Source organism: Mesoplodon bidens (assembly GCF_964165515.1).
Source record: "Mesoplodon bidens genome assembly, chromosome: 3".
In the NCBI taxonomy this organism is placed as follows: Eukaryota; Metazoa; Chordata; class Mammalia; order Artiodactyla; family Ziphiidae; genus Mesoplodon; species Mesoplodon bidens.
The window spans coordinates 93662917-93688665 of NC_138178.1; the positions used below are offsets into that span (position 1 = coordinate 93662917).

At 39.5% G+C, this 25749-nt stretch overlaps 1 protein-coding gene across 24 annotated transcripts in view; it reads right to left on the reverse strand.

Annotated features, from left to right (window-relative positions):
- The window catches only part of MGA (MAX dimerization protein MGA), a 164598-nt gene that overhangs the window by 75883 nt on the left and 62966 nt on the right, over positions 1–25749 (reverse strand). For 19 of the 24 annotated variants that reach the window (XM_081227482.1, XM_081227504.1, XM_081227486.1 and 16 more), the window contains exons 1-2: positions 24524–24608; positions 16297–17427 (exon numbers count right to left, since the gene is read on the reverse strand). In XM_081227482.1, coding sequence (XP_081083608.1) covers positions 16297–17360 — 1064 coding nt within the window. In that variant the 5' untranslated portion in view covers positions 17361–17427; positions 24524–24608. The other 5 variants (XM_081227498.1, XM_081227492.1, XM_081227500.1 and 2 more) reach the window with 4 other exon arrangements.

Here is a 25749-nt window from a genome sequence, read left to right on the forward strand (position 1 = left end):
AAAGATAATGTAGAGTGGAAAACAAAAGAGCTCTTGGAAACTGAAATCGGACACCTGCAATAAATACATCAGTAAGTTAGAAGCTAAATCAAGGAAATCTCACATAATGTACAGCAAAAAGATAATGACAAGAAATAAAAGACTGATTATATAAGATAACCAATCCAGTAGATGGAACACCCAACTATCAAGTGTTTTTTTAGAAAAGAGAAAACAGGACTTCCCTGGTGGTGCAGTGGTTAAGAATATGCCTGCCAGTGCAGGGGACACAGGCTCAAGCCCTGGTCCAGGAAGATCCCACATGCTGTGGAGCAACTAAACCCGTGCACCACAACTACTGAGCCTGCACTCTCGAGCCCACATGACTTAAAAAAAAAAAGAAAAAAAAATTTAAATAAAAAGAGAAAATAGAAAAAAGAAAGTGAAAAAATTAACAGAGAAATAATACTTAAATGTTCCTAGGGCCAAAGAATATGAACTTCTTGTTTTGAAAAAACGTGTTTTCTCACAATGATGAGAACAACCATACCACGGCTCATCATTGTGAAATTTCGTGAGAGATCAACAAAAAAATCTTAAGAGCCTTCAAACCACCAGGAATCAAACTTCTCAACAGGAAACTGGAACCCAACAACACATTTTCAGCATGGAACTCTACACTCAACCAAAAAAATTATAAAAGTATGAGGGTATAATAAAGCTATTTTTCAACATGCAAGAAGAAAATTGTTGAGAGGGGTGAAGAAGGGGATTACTACCTTCCTCAGAAGTGAAACATTCTAAAATTCTATGTCCCATACATCCTTTCTGAAAAAATTACTGAAAATGTACTTGAAAAATGCAAATTAAAACCAGAATGGGGCTTCCCTGGTGGCGCAGTGGTTGAGAGTCCGCCTGCCGATGCAGGGGACACGGGTTCATGCCCCAGTCCAGGAGGATCCCACATGCTGCACAGCAGCTAGGCTCATGAGCCATGGCCGCTGAGCCTGCGAGTCTGGAGCCTGTGCTCCGCAACGGGAGGGGCCACGACAGTGAGAGGCCCACGTACCGCAAAAAAAAACAAAACAAAACCAGAATGATCCCATTTTCACCACTTCTATTTAACACAGTACTGAAAATTGTAACTAAAGCGATTAGGTAAGAAAAAAATAGTATCAATTCAAATTGGAAAGGAAAAAATAAAGGTATCTCTGTCACAGATGACATGATCTTATATGTAGGAAACTCTAAATAATACACACACACACACACACAAACACACACAGAGTCAGTTAATAAATTCAGCAAAGCTGCACGATACAAAATCAATATAAAGGATCAGCTGTATTTCCATACACTGTGCAATACACAATACGAAATAGCAATATCCTTTTCAAAAACAAAACAAGGATGAAACTAAGAACTGGTTCTTTGAAAAGATAAAATTGACAAACCCTTTACCCAAATTCATCAATAAAAAAAAGAGGACCCAAAAATATCAAAAATAAAAAAAAGAGAAGTAACAACCGACACCACAGAAACATAAATGATTATAAAGAGATTACATCACAGAATTATATGCCAATAAAATGGGCAACCTAGAGGAACTGGATAAATTCCTAGAAATAATCACCTAGTACAACCTCCCAAGACTGAATCAGGAAGAAATACAAAATATAAACAGGTCGATTACAGTAAGTTCCCTACATATGAACCTTCAAGTTACGAACTTTCAAAGACACGAACGTACATTCCATCACCGTCAGGTGTGAGTGAAATTGTAGCTTGCCCTCCACCTCCTATTGCTGAAGATCCTTCAGCTCTACTGTATCCCACCTCCCCTCCCTCCTCTAGTCAGTAACTCTTCTTGCCTGTTCACTTGATGCCAGCCCCTGTACACCAGCTGTTGTACTATACTGCTGTACTCTTCAAGGTACTGGACAGTAAGACTAAAAATGTTATCTTTATTTTTTGTGTTTGCTTGTTCTTTATGTATTATTTGTGTGACAAGTATTATAAAACTATTACAGTACAGTACTATATAGCCAATTGTGTTAGTCGGGTACCTAGACTAACTTCGCTGGACTTACAAACAAACTGAATGTACGAACACACTCTCAGAACAGAACTCATTCATATGTAGGGGACATACTGTACAAATAATAAAATTGAAACAGTAATTTAAAAGACTCCCAAGAAACAAAAGTCCAGGACCAGATGGCTTCAAAGGTGAATTCTACCAAACATTTAGACAATTAACACCTATTCTTCTCAAAATATTCCAAAACATCGAAGAGGAAAGAATGCTTCCGAACTTCTATTAGGTCAGCATCACCCTGATACCAAAATCAAAGACATCACCCCCTTGCAAAAACAATTACAGGCCAACGTCACTGATGAACATAAATGTTAAAATCCTCAACAAAATATAAGCAAAACATATTCAACAATGCATTAAAAGGATCATAGGGACTTCCCTGGTAGCCCAGTGGTTAAGACTCAGTGCTCCCAATGCAGGAGGCCCAGGTTCGATCCCTGGTCAGGGAACTGGATCCCGCATGCTGCAACTAAGAGCCCGCATGCCGCAATTAAAAGATCCTTCATGCCGCAACTAAAGATCCCTCCTGCCAAAACTAAGATCCAGCTCAGCCAAATAAATAAGTAAATACAAAAGGATCACAAACCTTGATAAAGTGGGTTTAACCCAGCAATGCAAAGATGGTTCAATATCTGCACATCAATCTGGTAATGGTAATACCACATTAACAAGTTGAAGAATAAAAATCATGTCATCTCAATAAATGCAGAAAAAGCTTTTGACAAAATTCAGAATCCATTTATGATAAAAACGATCAACAAAGTAGGTACAGAGGGAACATACCTTAACATAATAAAGATCATACAACAAACATATAGCCAACACCATACTCAATAGCGAAAAGCTGAAAGCACTGCCTCTAAGATCAGGAACAAGACAAGATGACCACTCTCACCCCTTTTATTCAACATAATATTGGAAATCCTAACCAAAGCAATCAGACAAAAAAAAGAAATAAAAAGAATCCAAATTGGAAAGGAAGAAGTAAAACTGTCACTGTTTGCAGGTGACATACTATTGCCATATATAGAAAATTCTAAAGACGCCACCAAAAAACTACTAGAACAAATAAATGACTCTGTAAAGTTTCAGGATACAAAATTAAAACACAGAGATCTGTTGCGTTTCTATACACTAACAACAAGCTATCACAAAGAGAAACTAAGGAATGAATCTCATTTACAACTGCATCAGAAAGAAATAAAATACCTAGAAATATATCTAAGGAGGTAAAAGACTTGTATACAGAAAACTATAAGACAGTGATGAAAAGAACTGAGACAACACCAACAGATGAAAAGATATGCCATGCTCACAGACTGGAAGAATTAACACTGTTAAAATGACTGTACTACCTAAGGCAATCTACAGATTGAGTGCAATCCCTATCAAAATACCAATGGCATTTTTCATAGAACCAGAAAAAATTACTCTAAATTTGTATGAAAACCCGAAAGACCCCACAGAGCCAAAACAATATTAAGAAACAAGAACTGGAGGTACCATGATCACTGATTTCAAACTATACTACAAAGCTATAGTCATCAAAACAGTAAGGTACTTGCACAAAAGTAGACACAGATCAATGGAACAGATTAGAGAACCCAGAAATGAACCCACACTTACATGGACATTTAATCTACAACACAGGAGGCAAGAATATACAATGGGGAAAAGACAGCCTTTTCAATAAATGGTGTTGAAAAAATCAGACAACTACAAGCAAAAGAATCAAACTGGACTATTTTCTCACACAATATACAAAAGTAAACTCAAAGTGGATTAAAGACTTAAAGGTAAGACCTGAAATCATAAAACTCCTAGAAGAAAACACAGGCAGTGTTAGAAATATTTTACCTCAGTCTTAGCAATATTTTTTTGGATATGTCTCCTGGGGCAAGGCAAACAAAAGCAAAAACAGACAAATCGGACTACATCAAACTAAAAAGCTGCGCTTCCCTGTTGGCGCAGTGGTTGAGAGTCTGCCTGCCGATGCAGGGGACACAGGTTCGTGCCCCAGTCCAGGAAGACCCTACATGCCGCGGAGCGGCTGGGCCCGTGAGCCATGGCCGCTGAGCCTGCATGTCCGGAGCCTGTGCTCCGCAACAGGAGAGGCCCGCGTACGGCAAAAAAAAAAAAAAAAAAAAAAGAAAACTAAAAAGGTTTTTGCACAGCTTTTGCACCATCAACAAATGAAAAGGCTGCCTACTGAATGAGAGAAGATATTCGCAAACAATTCAACAAATGGCTAATATCCAAAATATACAAAAATTCATTTAACTCAACATCAAAAACAACAAGCAATCCAATCACAAAATGGACAGAGGACCTAAATAGACATCTCTCCAAAGAAGACATACAAATGGGCAACAGGTACATGAAAAGATGCTCAACATCACTCATCATCAAGGAAATGCAAGTCAAATCCACAATGAGCTATCACCTCATACCTGTCAAAATGGATATTATCAAAAAGACAATAGATAACAAGTGCTGGAGAGAATGTGGAGAAAAGGAAACCCTCAGGTACTGCTGGTGAGTATGTAAAATGGTGCAGCCGCTATGGAAAACAGTATGGAGGTTCCTCATGAATTTAAAGATAAAACTGCCATAGAAATTACCAAGCAATTCCACTTCCGGGTATTTTTCCAAAGAAAACAAAAACACTAATTTACATATGCACCCCTATGTTCATAGCAGCATTATTCACAATGACCAAGATATGGAAGCAACCTAAGTGTCTATAAATAGGTAAATGGATAAAGAAGATAACAGATAGATGAATATTAGCCACAATACAATAATGAAATTTTGCCATTTGCAACAACATGGATGGACCTAGAGGATATTGCGCTAAGTGAAATAAGTCAGACTAAAAAGACAAATACTGCATGATTTCACTTATATGTGGAATCTAAAAAACAAGTGAACAGGGCTTCCCTGGTGGCGCAGTGGTTGACAGCCCACCTGCCGATGCAGGGGACACGGGTTCATGCCCCGGTCCGGGAAGATCCCACATGCCGCGGAGCGGCTGGGCCCGTGAGCCATGGCCGCTGAGCCTGCGCGTCCGGAGCCTGTGCTCCGCAACGGGAGAGGCCACAACAGTGAGAGGCCCACGTACTGCCAAAAAAAAAAAAAAAAATTAAAAAAAAAAGTGAATAAACGTAACAAAACAAAAACAGAGTCACAGATCTAGAGAAGAAACAGATGGTTACCAGAGGAGGGGAGAGCGGGGGGAATGAATGAAATAAGTGAGGGAAATGAAAAGAGGTACAAATTTCCAGTTACAAAATAAATGAGTCACAGGGATGAAATGTACAGTGCAGGAAATACAGCCAATAATAATGTAATATCTTTGCATACTGACAGATGGTAACTAGATTTATAGTGATAATCACTTTGTAATGTATAGAAATATCAAATCACCCTATGCTACGCGCCAGAACGAACATATTGTTGTAGGTCTATTATACTTCAAAACAAACTCAGAAAGAAATCAGATTTGTGGTTACTGGAGGCGGGGGAATGGGAAATTGGATGATGGTGGTGAAAAGGTATAACTTCCAGTTAGAAAATAAATAAGCACTGGACTTATAATGTACAACATGATTAATAATTAACACTGCTGTATGTTACACATTAAAGTTACTCTGAGGGTAAATCCTAAGAGTTCTCAGCACAACACCTGCCTCAAAATAATCTCAGCTCCCAAATCAAGCTTGCATTATAGAAGACAAAGTTTGCATATAGCTAAATACCACTTTCAGACATGATGATAATGCTGCTTCTTGAAGCATGCATATCAAGTTGGTTTTTTCCCTTCAGTAACAAAGATACTGATGCACTCATAAGTCTGAACCATTTTCTTGACTCATTAAGATCAGAAGCTTATAATACCACATGTAACACCAAAAGCCACTGTCTATAACAAAGAAATACACATGACTCTGTCAACTAACAAACTCCTCACCCTGGCCTCCAAAGTAATTTTAAAAGTAAATCCTCTATCATCCAAGGATAGATTAAACTGCTTTTGGATAATGAGGGTAAAAATACTGGTGTTGCCAAAAAATTCCTAGAAGAGAACACAGGCAAAACATTCTCTGACATAAATCATACCAATGTTTTCTTAGGTCAGTCTCCCAAGGCAATAGAAATAAAAGCAAAAATAAACAAATGGGACGTAATCAAACTTAAAAGCTTTTATACAACAAAGGAAACCATAAACAAAACAAAGAGACAACCTATGGACTGGGAGAAAATATTTGCAAATGATGTGACCAACAAGGACTTAATCTCCAAAATACACAAACAGCTCACACAACTCAATAACAAAAACAAACAACCCAATTGAAAAACGGACAAAAGACCTAAATAGAACTTTCTCCGAAGAAAATATACAGATGGCCAACAGGGACATGAAAAGATGCTCAACACCACTAATTATTAGAGAAATGCAAGTCAAAACCACAATGAGGTTATCACCTCACACCAGTCAGAAAGGCCATCATTAAAAATCTACAAATAACAAATGCTGGAGAGGGTGTGGAGAAAAGGAAACCCTCCTACACTGTTAGTGGGAACGTAAATTAGTGCAGCCACTATGGAAAACAATATGGAGGTTCCTCAATAAACTAAAAATAGAATTGTCATAGGATCCAGCAATCCCACTCCTGGGCATCTATCTGGACAAAACTATAATTCAAAAAGATACATGCACCCCATGTTCACAGCAGCACTATTCACAACAGCCAAGACATGGAAACAACCTAAATGTCCATCGACAGATGACTGGATAAAGAAAATGTGGTACATATAATATATAATGGAATACTACTCAGCCATAAAAAAGGAATGAAATAATGCCATTTGCAGCAACATGGATGCAACCAGAGATTATCATACTAAGTGAAGTAAGTCAGAAAGAGAAAGACAAACACCATATGATATCACATATGTGGAATCTAAAATATAACACAAATGAACTTACCCACAAAACAGAAACAGATTCACAGACATAGAAAACAGACTTGTGGTTGCCAAGGGGGAAAGAAGAAGGGGAGGGATGGATTGGGAGTTTGGGAGTAGCACATGCAACTATTATGTACAGAATGGATAAACAACAAGGTCCCACTGGATAGCAGTGTATATTCAATGTCCTGTGATAAACCATAATGGAAAAGAATATGAAAAAGAATGTACATATATGTCTAACTGAATCGCTTTGCTGTACAATAAAAATTAAACACTATATCAACTATCCTTCAATAAAATCAATTCAAAAAAATACTGGTGTTGAAGTGTTTCGATTTATTTATTTATTTATTTATTTATTTATTTATTTATTTATTTATTTGCGGTACGCGGGCCTCTCACTGTTGTGGCCTCTCCCGTTGTGGAGCACAGGCTCAGCGGCCATGGCTCACGGGCCCAGCCGCTCCGCGGCATGTGGGATCTTCCCAGACCGGGGCACGAACCCGTGTCCCCTGCATCGACAGGCGGACTCCCAACCACTGCACCACCAGGGAAGCCCTCGATTTTTTAAAATTGTACTGGGTAATCAAGATGATTACACACTGGGTGGCATCCTCTAGTTGCAACTGCCAAAAAAAAAAAAAAAGCCACAGTGAAAAGCATAAACTGAAAACCACTTTCCCCCTTGACAGAATAAAAGAAAAACCTGTTCACTGCTTGAGTAACACACACTCCACCTGTCAACAACCCTTAGAAAAAAGCAAAGCACTAACTTGCTCATAAACAAGTCGGGGAACTCATCAATGTGGGGATTCCAAACTCAAAGAATTAGTAGCTGTTAATGGGATATGAATTAAGTGAGAAAAGGAAGGTAAAAGAAAAGTACTGGGCTGGGATATGCTTCTGCCGAACTTGGGTTTTAACATTCAAATAAGGCAAGTTTCCAGCTGCACATGTAAGGAGTTTAGAAATAGCCACTATGTTCTAACAAGTGAAAAGTTAAACGGGCTGAAAAATCAACAACTCTTTTGAATCCATAAGAGACGGTGAGGAGACTTCCCTGGTGGTCCAGGGGTTAAAAATCCACCTTCCGATGCAGGGGACATGGGTTCCATCCCTGGTCAGGGAACTAAGATCCCACATGCTGCAGGGAAACTAAGCCTGTGCACCGCAACAAAGAGCCCACATGCCGCAACTAAGAACCGACACGGCCTAATAAATAAATATTTTTTGAAAAGAAACAAGCCAGGTTTCACACAGGCTTCTCTATTTAAAAAAAAAAAAAAAAAAAAAAAAAAAAAGGAGAGAGAAAGAGAGACAGTGAGAGTACAGTGTAAACTGCTGAAAACAGTCAGGTGGATACAGGGGATCATGGTTGGAGCAGTAACTGACAATGGAAACCACCTTGGGAACCAGTGCCAGGGTAGAAAAACCTGAACTGTAACTGGAGTTGCTGGAGGCTCAATGTAGATAAGCCTGAGTTTAAAACTCCAGGGGTACCCAGTTATAGGGATGCTCCCACATTTCTGTAAGTTTTCCACCAGGAGCTAGACTAGGTTCTCACAGTAAATATTCCCTCGTGAGAAAAATCCTGGGCCAGGGGGTCAGTCGCTGTTACTTTTAACAAAAAAGCCTAACCTCTGAAAAAATTAGTTAACCAGAGTCTAACTTGGTGGGGTTTATCAGAGCCTAACTGACCTGGGGAAAGGAAATATCCAAATCCAGCCTACTCTAGCCAATCCTGTCCAACTTAAGGGGGCAAGAAGGAATATGAGAAGTACCTGTGAAGTTCACAGTCCAGAGGCACAGACTCATTAAAAAACTGAGACCTAACCACAGGACTAAAGAACACTTCCCTTTCCCTCACATCCATGCCTTACCACAACATTAATAAAGGCCTATTTACAGCACTTCCTTTTACCTAACACATCATGTCCAACTATCAAGAAAACATTACAAAGCATACTAAAAGGCAAAAAAACACAATTTGAAGACAGAGCAATCATCAAAATTATCATACTGGGATGCTGAAATTACCAGACTGGGAATTTATAACTATGATTAACATACTAAGGATTCTAATAAATAAAGAGACAACATGCAAGAACAGATGTGCAATGTAAGCAGAGAAATGAAAATCCTAAGAAAAACAAAAAGAGACGCTAAAGATCAAAAACATGGTAAAAGAAATGAAGAATGCCTTTGATAGGCTTATTAGTAGACTAGACACGGCTGAGGAAACAATTTGAGCTTAAAGATATAGCAACAGAAACCTCCAAAACTGAAAAGGAAAGAAAACAAAGGCTGAAAAGAACAGAATATCCAAGGACTCTGGGACAACTACAAAAGATGCAACATACACATAATGTGAGTATCAGAAGAAGAGAGGAACAGAAGAAATATTTAAAACAATGATGACTGAGATTTCCCCAAATTAACATCAGACATCAAACCACAGAACCAGAAGCTCACAGAACACCAAGAAGGATAACTACCAAAAGACTATATGTAGTGATGCCATTTTTAAACTACAGAAAATCAAAGATAAAGAAAATATACTAAAAGAAGCCAGAGGAAAAAGACACCTTACCTACAGAGGAACAAAGATAAGAATTCTATCCAACTTCTCCTCAGAAACCACAGAATCAAAAAGAGTGAAATATTATAAGTATTCAGAGAGTAAAACACCAACCTAGAATTCTGTACCCTGTAAAATTAAAGGAGAAATAAAGACTTTCACAAACAAAAATTAACAGAATTTGTTGCCAGTTGATCTGACTTGCAAGAAATATTAAAAGAAGTTCTTCAGACAAATGTAAAATAACACAGGTCAAACTCAGATCTCCATAAAGAACAAGGAAGAAGTAAGTGAATGTAAAATAAAAACTTTCTTTTGTTGTTGTTCTTAGTTGATCTAACAGGTAACAATTTGTTCAAAATAATAATAGCAACAATGTGTTTGATTACTTACGTATATAACACATATATATACTTATACATAAGTGAAATTAGTGATGGCAGTGATACAAAGAACAGGAGAGAGGATTTACAAACTACCTGTGAAGCAATATAGTGTTATCTGAAAATGGACTTGGGTTAAGTTGTAAATGTATATTCAAACCCTAGAGTAACCACTAAAAAGAGTTAAAGTATAACTGATATGCTAAGAAAAGAAAGAAAACCAAATCATATAAAACGCTCAACTAAAACCACAAAAGGCAAATAAAGAATGGAAAACAAAAATAGAAACAAAGAACAAGGACAAAAGAAAAGCTGTAACAAATATGGTAGATATTAACCCAACTATTTCAATAATCACTTTGAATGTCAACAGTCTAAATGCACCAGTCAGAATGGATCAAAAAACAAGACCCAGGGCTTCCCTGGTGGCGCAGTGGTTAAGAATCCACCTGCCAATGCAGGGGACACGGGTCCGACCCCTGGTCAGGAAAGATCCCACATGCCGCGGAGCAACTAAGCCCGTGCGCCACAACTACTGAGCCTGCGCTCTAGAGCCCACAAGCCACAACTACTGAGCCCGTGTGCCACAACTACTGAAGCCCAAGCGCCTAGAGCCCGTGCTCTGCAAAGAGAAGCCACTGTAATGAGAAGCCCACGCACTGCAACGAAGAGCAGCCCCCGCTTGCTGTAACTAGAGAAAGCCCGCGCACAGCAACGAAGACCCAACACAGCCAAAAATAAATACAATAAATTAATTTTGAAAAAAAGACCCAATTACATATTTTCTGTAAAACCCACTTTAAATATAAAGACACATAAAAATTAAAAGTAAATGGATAGGGCTTCCCTGGTGGCGCAGTAGTTGAGTGTCCACCTGCCAATGCAGGGGACATGGGTTTGTGTCCCGGTCCGGGAAGATCCCACATGCCGCGGAGCGGCTGGGCCCGTGAGCCATGGCTGCTGAGCCTGCGCGTTCGGAGCCTGTGCTCCGCAATGGGAGAGGCCACAAGAGTGAGAGGCCTGCGTACCGCAAAAAAAAAAAAAAAAAGTAAATGGATAGAGAAAAATATATCATGTTAACACTAATCAAAAGAAAGCAGGAATAGTTATTTTAATTTCAGAGAGAATAGACTTAAAAGTAATGAAAGTTATCAGGGATAATGAAGGATATTACATAATGATAAAGGGTGATTCCTCCAAGAAGACATAACAATCCTTAACGTATATATGCCCCAAAACAGAGTATCAACCTACATGAGGCAAAAACTAAAAGAAATGCAAGGAGAAACAGATGAATCTACTATTAGAGACTGAAACACATCAGAAATGGACAGATCCAGCAGGCAGAAAGTCAGTAAGGACATAATGGAATTCAGTTAAGCCATCAATTAACTAGATATAATTGACATGTATAGACAACTTCAACAACAGCAGAATACACATTCTTCTCAAGTTAACATGGAACATTCACCAAGCTAAACCACATTCTGGACCATAAAACACATCTTAAAAACTTAAAAGACTATAATGGGGGCTTCCCTGGTGGCGCAGTGGTTGAGAGTCCGCCTGCCGATGCAGGGGACGCGGGTTCATGCCCCAGTCTGGGAAAATCCCACATGCCGCGGAGCGGCTGGGCCCGTGAGCCATGGCCGCTGAGCCTGCGCTTCCGGAGCCTGTGCTCCGCAATGGGAGAGGCCACAACAGTGAGAGGCCCGTGTACCACAAAAAAAAAAAAAAAAAAAAAAGACTATAATGGAATTAAACTAGAAATCACTGACAGAAAAATAACAAAAATCCCAAAGTAACTGATTAAACAACACACTTCTAAATAACACGTGGGTCAAAGAAAAAATCTCGAGAGAAATTTTTAAATATTCTGAACTAAGTGAAAATATAAATACAACTTATCAAAATTTGTGGGACACAGAGAAAGCAGTGCTTACAAAGAAACATAGCACTGAATGCATATATTAGAAAAGAAAGAAGATCTAAAATCAATAATCTAAGTTTCCACCTTAGGAAATTAGAAAAAAAGGAGCAAATTAAATCCAAAGTGAGAAGCAGAAAAGAAATAAGAATCAGGGCAGAAATCAATGAAATTGAAAACAGAAAAATCAGTAGATAAAAATCAATAAAACCAAAAGCTGATTTTTTTAACTTTTTATTGATCTTTTCAGAGATTAATAAAAAAAGTTAATAAGCCTCTAGCCAGGCTAAGGAAAAAAGAAAGAAGACACAAATTACTATTATCAGAAATAAAAAGAGGAGGGACTTCCTTGGTGGCACAGCAGTTAAAAATCCACCTTCCAATGCAGGGGACGTGGGCTCGATCCCTAGTCAGGGAACTAGATCCCACATGCATAGCGCAACTAAGAGTGCATGCCACAACTAAGGAGACCACCAGCCGCAACTAAGACCTGATTCAACCAAAATAAATAATAAATTAAATTTAAAAAAAGAAAAAGAGGGACACCACTACAGATCCCATGGACATCAAAAGGATAATAAAGGAATATATGAATAATTTTATGCCAACAAATGATACCCTAGATGAAATGAGCCATTTCCTTGAAAAACACAATCTTGCAAAGCTCACACAAGAGACAATCAAAATAGGCCTATATTTATTTAAGAAATTGAATCAATAAGGTTCCAAAACGGAAAGCAACAGGCCCAGATGGGTTCACTGGTAAAATTTCCCAAACATATGAGAAAGAAATGATACCAATTCTCTACAATCTCTTTCAAAAGATGGAGTAGTGGCAATACTTCCTCACTCCTTCTATGAAGCCAGCATAACCCCAATCCCAAAACCAGACAAAGACATTACAAGACAACTACAGACCATTTTCCTCAAGAACATAAATGCAAAAATCCTCAAAATAAGAGCAAATCAAATAAAGCATATAAAAAGAATTATACACCATGACCATGCAGGAGTCATCCCAGGTATACAAGACTGGTTCATTCAAAAATCAATTAACATAATCCATCACATCAATAAACCAGAAAAGAAAAAAAGAGTCACATGATATCAACAGATTCAGAAGAAAAGCATCTGACAATATGCAACACCCATCCATGATAAAAACTCTCAGTAAATTAGCAATAGAAGGGAACTTCCTCAACTTAATCAAGAATATCTACAAAGGGGAACTAAGATCCCGCATACGGCAAGGCACAGCCAAAAAAAAGAATATCTACAAAAAACCTAAAACAAACGTCATACTTAATGGTGAGAAACTAGAAACTTTCCCACTAAGATCAGAAACAAGGCAAGGATGTCGCCTCTCATCACTCCTTTTCAGCATCATACTGGAAGTCCTAGTGAATGCAATAGGACAAGAAGAGGAAATAAAGGAATACAGATTTGAGAGAAAGAAAGCGGTCTTGTTCATGAATGAAATGATCGTCTAGGTAGAAAATCCAAAAGAATCTCCAAAAAACTTCTGCAACTAATGAGTGATTATAGCAAGGTTGCAGAATACAAGGATAAAGTACTAAAGTCAGTTGCTTCCCTATATATCAACAGAGAACAAGTGGAATTTGAAGTTAAAAAAACAATACCATTTACATTATCACCCCCAAATAGTGAAATACTGAGGTATAAATCTAATGTGTGCAAGATCACTATGGGGAAAATGACAATACTCTGATGAAAAAAATTAAAGAACTAAATAAATGGAGAGATAGTCAGTGTTCATGAATAGGAAGAGTCAATACAGTTAAGATGTCAGTTCTTCCCAACTTGATCTATAGATTCAATGCAACCAAAATCAAAATCCCAGCAAGTCATTTTATGGATATTGATGAACTGATTCTCAAGTCTACATAGAGAAGAAAAAGACCCAGAATAGCCAATACAATATTGAAGGAGAACAAAGTTGGAGGGCTAACACTACCCAGGTTCAAGACTTACTTACAAAGCTACAGTAATCAAATCAGTGTAGTACTGGTGAAAGAACAAATAGGTCAATGGAACAGACTAGAGAGCCCACAAATAGACTCACATAAATAGAGTCAACTGATCTTTGACAAAGGAGCAAGGACAGTACAATGGAGCAAAGAGAGTCTTCTCAACAAATGGTGCTGGAACAGCAGGACATCCACATGCAAAGAAATCAATCTAGATGCAGACCTTCCAACTTTCACATAAATTAATACAAAATGGATCATAAACCAAAATGTAAAACACAGAACTATAAGGATCCTAAAAGATAACCTAAGAGAAAACCTACATGACCTTAAATATGGCAATGACTTTTTAGATATGAAACCAAAGGCATGATCCATGATGGAAATCATTGATAGGCTGAACTTCATTAAAATAATAAACTGCTTTGTGAAAGACAACGACAAGAGAATGAGAAGACAGACCACAGACTAGGAGAAAATTTTTGCAAAAGACATGTTATCCAAAATATACAAGGAACTGGGACTTCCCTGGTGGTCCTAAGAATCCACCTTCCAATGCAGGGGACTCGGGTTCAATCCCTGGTTGGGGAACTAAGATCCCACATGCCACGGGGCAACTAAGCCTGCACACCGCAACTACTGAGCCCACGCACCCTGCAGCCCGTGTGCCACAAGTAGAGAGACCCGCGCACTGCAACAAGGATCCCGCATGCCACAACTAAGACCCAAGGCAGCCCCCCCAAAAAAATCAAAATATATAAGGAACTCTTAAGAAAACAGTAAAACAATATGATTAGAAAATGGGCCATAGACCTTAAAAGACACCAAAGATGACATACAGATGGCAAATAAGCATATAAAAAAATGCACCACATCGTGTCATCAGGGAAAGGCAAATTTAAACAAGATATTACTACTACACACTTATTAGAAAGGCCAAAATCCAGAAAACTGACAACACCAAGTGCTGACAAGGATGAAGAGCAACAAGAACTCTCATTTCTGCAAAATGGTGCAGCCACTTTGGAAGAGCTTGGCAGTTTCTTATAAATCTAACACTGCTGTTACCATATGATCTAGCAACCATGCTCTTTGGTATATACCCAAATGAACTGAAGACTTGGACATGGATGTTCGTGGCAGCTTTATTCATAATTGCCAAAACTGGGAAGCACCCAAGATGTCCTTCAGGAGGTGAATGAATAAATGAACTGGTACAACCAAACAAGGAAATATTATTCAGCACTGAAAAAAAATGTGCTATCAAGCCATGAATAGACATGAGGAAACATATACATATTACTAAGTGAAAGAAGCCAATTTGAGAAGGCTACATACTGTATAATTCCAACTATATGAAATTCTGGACAAGGCAAAGCAGTGAGATAATAATAAAAAGGTAAAAGGTTGCCAGATGTGAAGGGGAAGGGGAATTAACAAGTGGAGAATAGAGGAATTCTAGGACAATGAAAATACTCTGTATGATACTATGAGGGTGGATACATGTCATTACATATTTGTCCAAACCCACAGAATGTATATCACCAACAATGAACCCTTATGTAATCTACAGACTTTGGGTGATTATGATGCTTCGGTGATTATGATGCATCAATATAGGTTCATCAATTAACACAAATGTACCACTCTGGTGGGGAATGTTGCTAATGGGAATGGCTATGCGTGTGTGGAGGCAGGGGCTGTATGGGAAATCTCTGTACTTTCCTCTCAATTTTGCTGCAAACTTAAAATTGCTCTAAAAACATAAAGACTTTGATAAAAATAAATAAATAACACAAGTTCAAATTTAAAAAGCACAAGAGTATATCATGCTATTTTAACATGTAATAACCTTCAGCTTATTTCTTACTCAGGCAATTTATGGATTATGATGTCCACAAGGCACAAAATTCTTATGTACTACATATAAACAACTTTACTTTAAATCTCTTCTGTGCCTCACTGGATAAGTTCTGTTTCAGTTATGATTTGGGGGTCATTCTTTTCCCTTCCCCAGTCAATCAAGAGTTGTCTATACATACTGTACCTCAACTATATTTCAATATTTTTAAAAATTCATCTATATGTATTAACAAGGAACAGCCACACATGATTATCAAAAGTCTAAACCTAAAATCTAAATCTAAGGTCCCCATTCTGATAAGTCATCTAATTTGCCTACAATTCTGGTTTCTGAACATAATCAATATTCATTACAGAAAAATGAACTTTCACAGAATGTAAAAGCAACTGTGGTATATTTTATAGCAGCTTGCATTTATCAATGTCTAAAGTCAGCAGTCCACACAATCAGTATTTTAAATTCAAACCTTCCTTTTATCTCTAAAAATAGAAAATCTGTTACCTACCTTTCAGAAACCTCTTGCTTCAACTGAGGAACTTCACCAAGAGCTGAATCAATATCCATGAAACCTAGAAAGTCTCGTTTTACATTAAGGGAAGGCTTCTCCAAACCCTTGCATGATGCTTCATGACCCCTCAATAAAGGATCCGAATCAGTTAGCTGTACCTCTGACCCCTCACCTTCTGTAAGACGGACCCGTTGACCAGGAGAACTGGGAACACTATTCCCTTCCTGGTCAGAGCTGTTCTTTTGCTTTCCATCTCTCTGGGGCTTACTATTCAGCCCATCATCCCGGAAGCCTTTAGCAAATGGATTGTAATCTATTTTCAACTGGGTAATCTGAATGTTTTGATAAGCTGTTACTGCAAAGAATTCAGTCTGTGGGAAGGTAAAAGTGTGGACACCAGGGCCATTTAACTGTATCACTTCGGTAGCCTTCTCTGCAGGCACTAAATGAAGCCTCGGCAGGTAGCGATGCATAGAGTGCAAGATAATATGCCCTTCTTGGTCCAGTGTATTGTTGGTAAGTTTGAGTTTATAGAAAGATACTGGTTGATGCATCCAATAATGACCTGTGGAAGGAGATTCTGGATGAATAAAAACCCTCCCCAAAACATGGGGTTCAGCCTTCCCACTGGGCTCCCACCAGCGACCATTCCATTTATAACGATGGTTATCCACAGGAGATATATCCATGACGAGGATATATTTCATATTTGAATCTAAACCTGTTATCCAGTAACGACAGTAAGGAAACATGCGTCTTCCCTGCTTGGTCAGGATCATCTCTGTGCTTCGATGATAGAATTCATTCCACATACTATTGTTATCCAAGGTGACAGTGATTCCTCCTACAGTACAATCAGCTGGAAGGCAAATCTTTCCCTTAGATTTTCCTGGTGATGAAACACTGCTAGCCAAAGCGCAGGCATCCCGATTAGTAACCAAAATTCCTTGATCAGTTTTGCCATTTCCTGGCTGTTTTAGGATGACAAAGAAGGTAGGTGCTGCTCCTGCCACTGTCCCACCATCTTGATTAGCCAATATAATCTGCTGTTTCTCCTCCATGATTCCAGTGGGAAAATCAGTAGTTAGATAACTATAGTTACCACATAATCACAATGGCCTTCCCAGCCTAAAAAACAAGCAAAAAAACACTTTAATCAAGTGAACACTTATTTTGTTAACAAAAATATAAGAATGATTACGTTACCCCAAAAATATATTCCTAAATTCTTCTAAGACTTTGCTTCTACCTTTCTCTCAATCACTGTGAAGATACTGATCCTGGAATATTTGATTATCTTTTTAAAGTTCATTTTAATCTAATCAGTTAAATTACTCATATCCCAATCTCCAATAATTCACTATACATACTACAATCTCACATAAAAACAAAAAGTGTACATTCATTTTAGAAAAACTACATGAAGTATAAAAGTATACAGACTTAGAACTTCCCTGGTGGCACAGTGGTTAAGAATCTGCCTGCCAATGCAAGAGAAGATCCCTGGTCAGGGAAGACCCCACTTCCACGGAGCAACTAAGCCCATGTGCCACAACTACTGAGCCCAAGTGCCACAACTACTGAAGCCCGTGTGCTCTAAGGGCCCGCATGCTGCAATTACAGGGCCTGCATGCCACAACTACTGAGCCCGCATGTTGGAACTACTGAAGCCCGTGCACCTAGAGCCCATGCTCTGCAACGAGAGAAGCCACTGCAATGAGAAGCCCGCGCACCGTAACGAAGAGTAGCCCCTGCTCACCACAACTAGAGAAAGCCTGCGTGCAGCAACGAAGACCCAACGCAGCCAAAAAATTAATTAATTAATTAATTTTAAAATAAAATAAATGCCTTAGTTTTTAGAAAAGTATACAGACTTAAAGAGATTAAATTGGAAAGTTATTTTCATTTTAAAAGGATCCTGACACTTAATGAATTAATTTGCCAGGATTCCATTACACAGCAAGTTCTCCTGAGATGAGTAAAAATGAACAAATTTACATGTTATCTTTGTATAGGATCAACTCTTATTATGGTATTGGCATGAGTTCATAAATAAGTAAAATGCCATTTAACTTGTTAGTACATACATTTAAAGAAACCATGACAAATCACTGGAACTTACTAGGAAAGAAACAGTTGGCTCCACACCTCAGACCTTACACTGAAAAAAATTCCAGACAGACCAAACATTTAAATCCCACCCCACCCCGTCTCAGTGTAATTTTTTTTTAATTCTTAAAGAAATCTTTGAGAAAACCTTTTTGATAATAAGTAGGACACAAAATCTAGAAGTCAATAAGACGACAGAATTTTTGATAAATTCAAAATCATGTAAATTTGTTTTTAACATGACAAAAACCATCCACGCAAAATAAAAAACAAATGCCTAACTGGAAAACTATATTTGCAACTTATATCATAAAGAACTCATTTCCCTAATATCAAAAGGGATCTTTTTAGACAAATCAACAAGACAAAAAATCTAACAGAAAAATGGGCAAAGAATAGGAAAAGCAAATGGTTATGAAAACGTACATAGTCTTGGAATAGAGGAAATTAAAGTCGTCCTAAGATACTGTTTTTTGCCCTATCAGAACGGCAAATATCAAAGTTTGGCAGAGGTGTTGTAAAGGGTGTACGTCAACCAGCATTCTCATCTAACCAGCTGCTGAGAGTGTAAGATGACAGAATCTAAGAGGATAACATGAAAATACCAAAAATACAAATGCATACATCCCATGAAACTAGTTCTTCTAGGACTTTATCTTATATACATGTGTGCAAATACACGCATACACACCAGTGATAAATGGTGGTACAACGACAGAGTGGAATATTCTGCAGCTAGAAAAGAATTATAAACTTTATGGACTCATACAAAACTATCTACAAGATATATTAAGAGCATAAAGTTCAAAAGAATTGTAGATTATGCTACATACTTCTATAAAGTTTAAACAAAAAAAAGCCAAAGAAAAAAACCAGTATGTATGCATTTGCTTGACATAGACTATCTGTAAAGACAAAAAAGGAACTGGTAGTATTGGCTTTATCAAGGGAAAACAGGGTGGCTGGAAGAATACATATTCTGACACTTTCTAAATTTTGTATCTTGTAAACATACAACCAATTTCAAAAAAAAACTAAATTAGTTAATTCATAAAAGTTACAAGAAAAATGCCACATATATTGTATGATTCCATTTACATGAAATGTCCAGAATAGGCAAATCTACAGAAAGTAGATCCATAGTTGACAGTGAAAAGGGACAGAAATAATTGGGACAATTGCTAATTGGTATGGGGTTTCTTTTGGGGGTGATCGAAATGTTCAGGAACTAAAAACCACTTAAATGTATCCTTTAAAATGGTGAATTTTGGGCCTCCCTGGTGGCGCAGTGGTTGAGAGTCCGCCTGCCGATGCAGGGGATACGGGTTCGTGCCCCGGTCTGGGAGGATCCCATATGCCGCGGAGCGGCTGGGCCCGTGAGCCATGGCCGCTGGGCCTGCGCATCCGGAGCCTGTGCTCCGCAACGGGAGAGGCCACAACAGTGAGAGGCCCGCATACCGCAAAAAGAAAAAAAAAAAAAAAAAAAAAAAAAATGGTGAATTTTATATTATGTGAATTATATCTCAATAAAATGTTTTAAAGAAATCTCAGATTGTTACATTCAACTAAAGTGATGTGCTAAAATAAATTACCTAAATATTCTACAAGATATAAAGCTATCACCAATTAGCTTTTATACAAAAAAGGAAAATGTTACATCACTACTTCTGTTTAAAGTGGGTCAGTAATTTTGACTAATCAAATTGAGTCACTTATTGGTGCTCTTCATTATAATTAAAAGTCTAATTTTACTCTTCATCAGAACTACTAACAAGCAGCAAAAGCATCTGATCTGAATTTCACATCTTTCACAATTTCACAGTCACAGGGCTGGCCACATGACCGCCCCCCCAAAAAAGTGGGGGGGGGCTCCAAAACTTAAAATATTCATTAGCCTGAGGATAATATTTTAAAAATCAAGGCTTTAAAAAAGGTTGGCTATTGTTTTGTATTATGGCTAAATGTGAAAACAGAGACGGACTTTCTGACACCACTGTACTAATACCCAGGAAAGGTGAAAAAAGAATCTCTCCTCCGATTTGGAGTTTAAGAGATAGATAAAATTTAGAGTGATTCTTTTCAAAAGCTTTCTCAGGCTTAAGGCAATTAAGTTTATTGGTTTCCTAAAACTACCAAGTTTAAATGACACCTATCAGAGACCGATAAAATTTAAACAGACTGAGAAGTCACAAATAAAGTGACTTTATAAAAATAGTAATAAAGTTCAGAAAATTCACAAAAACCAATTCCTCTAAAATGGTGTATATATCAAATAACACAAACTCTTAATCCTGTATTTAGTCCATAAAGCTCAAAATTTTGTTACAAATCAAGTATTTTTGTAAGCAATTACGCAAAAACACTCTCATGAAGTGCATTTAAATATGGCACACAGCGAAGAAGTATCTGAAAAAAAATTTTTAGCTATCCCAAACCTATGAAAACATTATAGGGTTCAGAATATCTTAAACATTATCTTCTATAATATTGAATTCTTGATTTTCAGATCATTTTTACAGGTAAAACTGGGGCAAAGAAGTTTTAACCAATCACTATCCTTTAAAAATTAATCTATGAAATATCAAAGATTCTACTGACAGAAATCCAGTTTAGTGCTAGAGACTGTACTGAAGTAAACTTTATACTTACGTTATATATACACATTTCAAAATTTTCCTTTCATCTAAACAGAAAAATTAAGTGCAGAAGAGTCAGACTGCCCTATCTGCACTCTGTACACGGGTAACTAATAAATGTAAAAATGTGTATTAAGAGGAAAAAAAAGTCAGAACTTTCCGACTTTTGATTTGTATAAGGTCTTTTTTTAATCCTCCAGTCAAGTTATTCCAGGAGTTGATCAAAATGTATAAAACCAAAAACCTAATTTACGAACAAAACAATCTCTATCTTGAGCCATACATTGCTACTGGTTTACAAACAAGTAATAAAGTTTTATTCCACAACAATCTTTAAGCACAGGTTTCACTTCACTATAAGCAATATGCCTATGCTTTTGGAATACTATATATATCGGATTTTCTAAAGAAAGGATAGTCAATTCAGCAAATTTAGCTGTTTCAGACACACAAATACCACTCTAAAGTCTAAGATAACTTTAACCAATTGCAAAAATCAAATTACTTTAGGAAGAGCTAGGCTGCTCATGAAGCAGTAAATCTCCTTCCAACAAGATTCTAAAAATATTCTGTGTTTGGCTCTCTGAAAGCATTAAGGAAGACCACAGTTTTGGTACATAGATATAACTTAACATTCAAAAAAAAAATCTCAGTTCAGCTTTTCAAGATCAAGCAGTTATCTACATAAAATAACTATAAAAATGACCCGAGGAAGTAAGTTTAGTTGTGGATGGGAAATACTCTAACATTCTGAAAATGTCAACGTTTTGAAGGTACAGGCACTCACACACCAACACACAAATACCATTTCGCAGAGAATGTTTTCAGGTAACATGGCAAGTTCCATAAGTAAATTGCTACAATTTCGGAGTCCCTATTCTGAGTATCTTTTCACCAGTGACCTCTCTGGGAAATGTTTAACTACTAAAGCCATAACCCTCATACAACTTGCCAAATACACTAGCTGGTTTACTAGGTAGTTACCTTATTCAATGATTCAGGTACTAGCCCCGGCCCCAAAGTACGCCAATTTAAAATTCCAAATCAATACCATTACTTTAAAAACACAAAATATTCAAATGATGGCGAACCTAAACCGAATGTTTCCAAAGTTGCTAAAAATAACCATAACTTTTCATACAACAAATGCATTACTGTATGGTAAGCACAAAGATGTTAGTTTGTTCCTTAACATAATCATTCACTATAAGAGTGCAGTTACGTTTCTGAAACTCAAATTTGCAAGAGAATAGGTTCACTCGAATTTCAGTATTCACCAATATACAGTGAGCCCAGAAATCTGAAAAATCTTTTTAAAACTATAATTTGCACACAAAAAAAATCAGAAAATATGATAGCAAGTGATGCAAAGAGTAAAAGAGCCAACTATCCGTTCTTAATCGTCATTAAGTTAACTTTAATAATTAAATAAATGGTACTCGCGATCTATTAATAAGCGCTTACTTTGGACCAGACTATACCCTGGGCATTTTATCATCACCACAACCCTAAATTTGAAAGGTAAATTTCAAAATATTATCTGAAATGCTTTAGGTTTTAAGGCACAAAGTTGCATTTACCTAAGATAGTAGGCCCCCCCTCCTCTTCTCTCCTCAAATACCATTTGTTAATGCTGGCTTCATGAGCATTTTCTATTCCTAGGAATGATCCCTTAACTACAACTCGGTGTTAGAAAGCTCTCAGGTCCCTAATATTTGCATAAGTAGAATTTGAAGAACTAACGTTTATGGCAGAAACGGACAGCAATCAAATGGCCACCTTGCCTTGGATTAAGTATGGCAAGGTACCTGGGGCACTAAGTTTTCTCAAATCCTAAGCATGTGTTTTCTGGAAAGTGCATCCAACCCACTCAACTCACACAACAGCTGGAAACATAGCCCTACAGCAGCAAAAAGCACTAGCGCCCACTCCATACCCTTGGAAGTGAAAAGGCCGCCTGCCAGTCTCGGAGGACTGCAGTCGCCGTCGACTATCGGGGCCCACATCACCGCTTTCCAACTGCAAAGGCCAGCTAGCCAAGAACCACGTGAAAAAATGCCGCAAGGAAAGCTCTTCCGGGGAAGGGGAGTCCGGCTGATCACGTGCCGCCGGCCGGAACCCGCGGATCGCTCGGCGGGATCCAGTCGCATTCTGTTACCGTGGAGACTACAGAACCAGCCGCCCGGCCCTCCCAGGCCAGCCCCCTTCCCAGCAGCCGTCACGCCACCTCCAGGCACTTTCCCTGCAGCCTAGCCGCGGCGTCGTGCCCAAAAAGAGGCAGAGCAGGCAGTATTTGCCAGGGACTCTGCCGCAGAAGCCCGGAGAGCTTCACAACACACACTGGCAGCGCGCGGGTGGGCTCGAGAGTTCTCTTGATCCACGTGTCTGCCCCGGCGACGCGAACCCTGGGAGAGTGGTCTCCCCTCAGAAGGAAGAGTATTTTCGTTACTCACGTTGTTCTGCCATTGGTAACCCTTCCTTCCAGACCTCCTACACTCTCCCCGCTTCCAACCTCGCCAGAGGAGGCATCTCCAGAGTTCCGAAGGCAAAGCAAAAATCTTCACATCATGACACTACCACTTCCTACTCTCAACCCAGTGTGAAAAATTCCCTAACTTCTCCACACTCTTCGCAGGCAGATTCGTCAACTTTGGTTACTGGTGCTCGGAGCGGTTTATTTCTGTCCCAGACCCACCTACCGCTAAGGGCAGAGACCTACTTGACAAATTAATAGAAGCGGGAAGGCACACAAACAGAGAACTGGCCAAAGGCTGCCCCACAGAGGGAAAAAGAAAATAACACCTGCTCTTCCCACCTGTTTTCCCCGCCCTCATTTCTGCACTTACGAACCACCGGTCCTTTGTTTACCAAGTTCCCACTCCTATAGAGCTCACTTCCTCGCCCTCCTTCTTTATTAAACTCGCGGTCTTGCTTCAAACAACCTGCCAGGAAATTACATGCTGGGCGAGAGCTTTATACAGGTGTCAAAACGCTGCACACAGCTCCTTAGAAAAGCGAGGTCAGCACAGTTTTGGAACCCCGAGACCTGAGCTCTAAAAGGCAAAGCGCACAAGCACGGCTCTCGACCTAAAGCTCCACGCCTGGCTGGAAGGCGTCACGCGTACCGTACCATGCGGTGCGGCACCCCACGCACGCGAGGGCAGGCCCGCGCCATGGGCGCTTCTCACCCCGCCCGCCTCGTGGCCTCTTGCTGGCGTCGATGTTCCCAGTTAGTTCGCGGCGCGACGCGGAAGTGAGGCCGGGGACGCGCGCGAGGTGACATGCGCAGCCTCGCTCAGAAGACCACAGGCGCGCGCCAAAGGCGGCTCCGCGCAAGGCCTGGCCTGGCCGGAGCGTGCGAAGATCGCTCAGCGGAACGCTTCTGACACCATGAAAAATACACAAGAGCTTCAAACTCTCGGAAAACTCCAATCGGGCCAGTACTAAAGAGACGTCCTCCACCCAGGCCCGAGAGTTACCGTGCGGGGCGTGGCCGGCCTCACCCGGAGTCCTTCACATCCCGCTGGGGGCGGGTTATTCTGTTCGGTTCGCACACCGTGTGTCCGCTCCAGCTGAAGAGCCTGCGCGCGCATCAAACGTCCACGTCATCGCGCACGCGCTCCTACCCTCTCGGAGGCCGTCGCGCAAGCGCAAAAGGAGGCGCGAGCAGCACCTCCCTCGCCCCTCCCCCAACACCAGGAGGCCAAACGGCCCCGGAGCTGCGACAAGACCCTTGGGACCCGCCCCTGGAGCTGAAGCCGCTGCCTTTCCGGGTACCAGCAACCAAGAAAAGCCTACTGAAGCTTCCAGAATCAAGAGTGACGAGGCAGGAGGGAGGTACCCCAATTCCCTCAGCCTCGCACACGAAGCCTTCGTGAAAACTGTGAAACCTTTGCCCGCGGGCTTTCTCAACTGAGCCTGCCACCTTTTCCCTTGGGCTCCTCGCCGGCCCCGCCCCTGCTGAGCCCAGCCCCACCCACGTGGGATTCCGCAGCCCGCAAGGCTTCATTGGCCCGTCAAATGAATCCACGATCTTCCTCCCCAATGTGCTGTGGGCTTAGAGAGCGCCAGAACGTCGGGAAACCTTGAGGAAAAGACCCTGAGAGACGGGTGATGGAGTTTACAACATCCAGAACCGAGGAACACTAGTAAAGTAGGGAGGAGTCCGAAAACCTCAATGCCGAGTGGGAAGGGAAGAAGAGTTGCTACTAGCTTGCCTGATACAAAGATGAAAGATGTCCTGATAAAACAGTAAAACGTGGAAATGAGAATTTTGCACGATAGAGTTTTATCCGAGCGTTAATGCCCTGATCCTGCGTTTTCAATTTTTGTTTGTTCAAGATATTTAAGCTATGAGGTGCAAACAAAAAGTTATCTATGATGTGTCAGGCGGTTGTCAAACATCAAAAATTATCTTTCTTCTTACCCACCCCTTACCAGCCATTCTTTCTTCTCTGCGAACACGCCAGTAAAAAGAGAGAGTTGTTTAAAGTTGTAAAAAAGAGGCAAAAGAGAAATTGGTAGTAAAAGAGCAGAAATTGTGGTTCATGTTTCCAAACTTCCCCTTCACTCTTTTAGAAGAACTGGCAAGTACTGAGAACCTACTACCTGCTAGGTGACTTGACATAAAACACTGTGAAGGACAATGTTCATTGCAGCTCTATGTACAATAGCCAGGACATGGAAGCAACCTAAGTGTCCATCG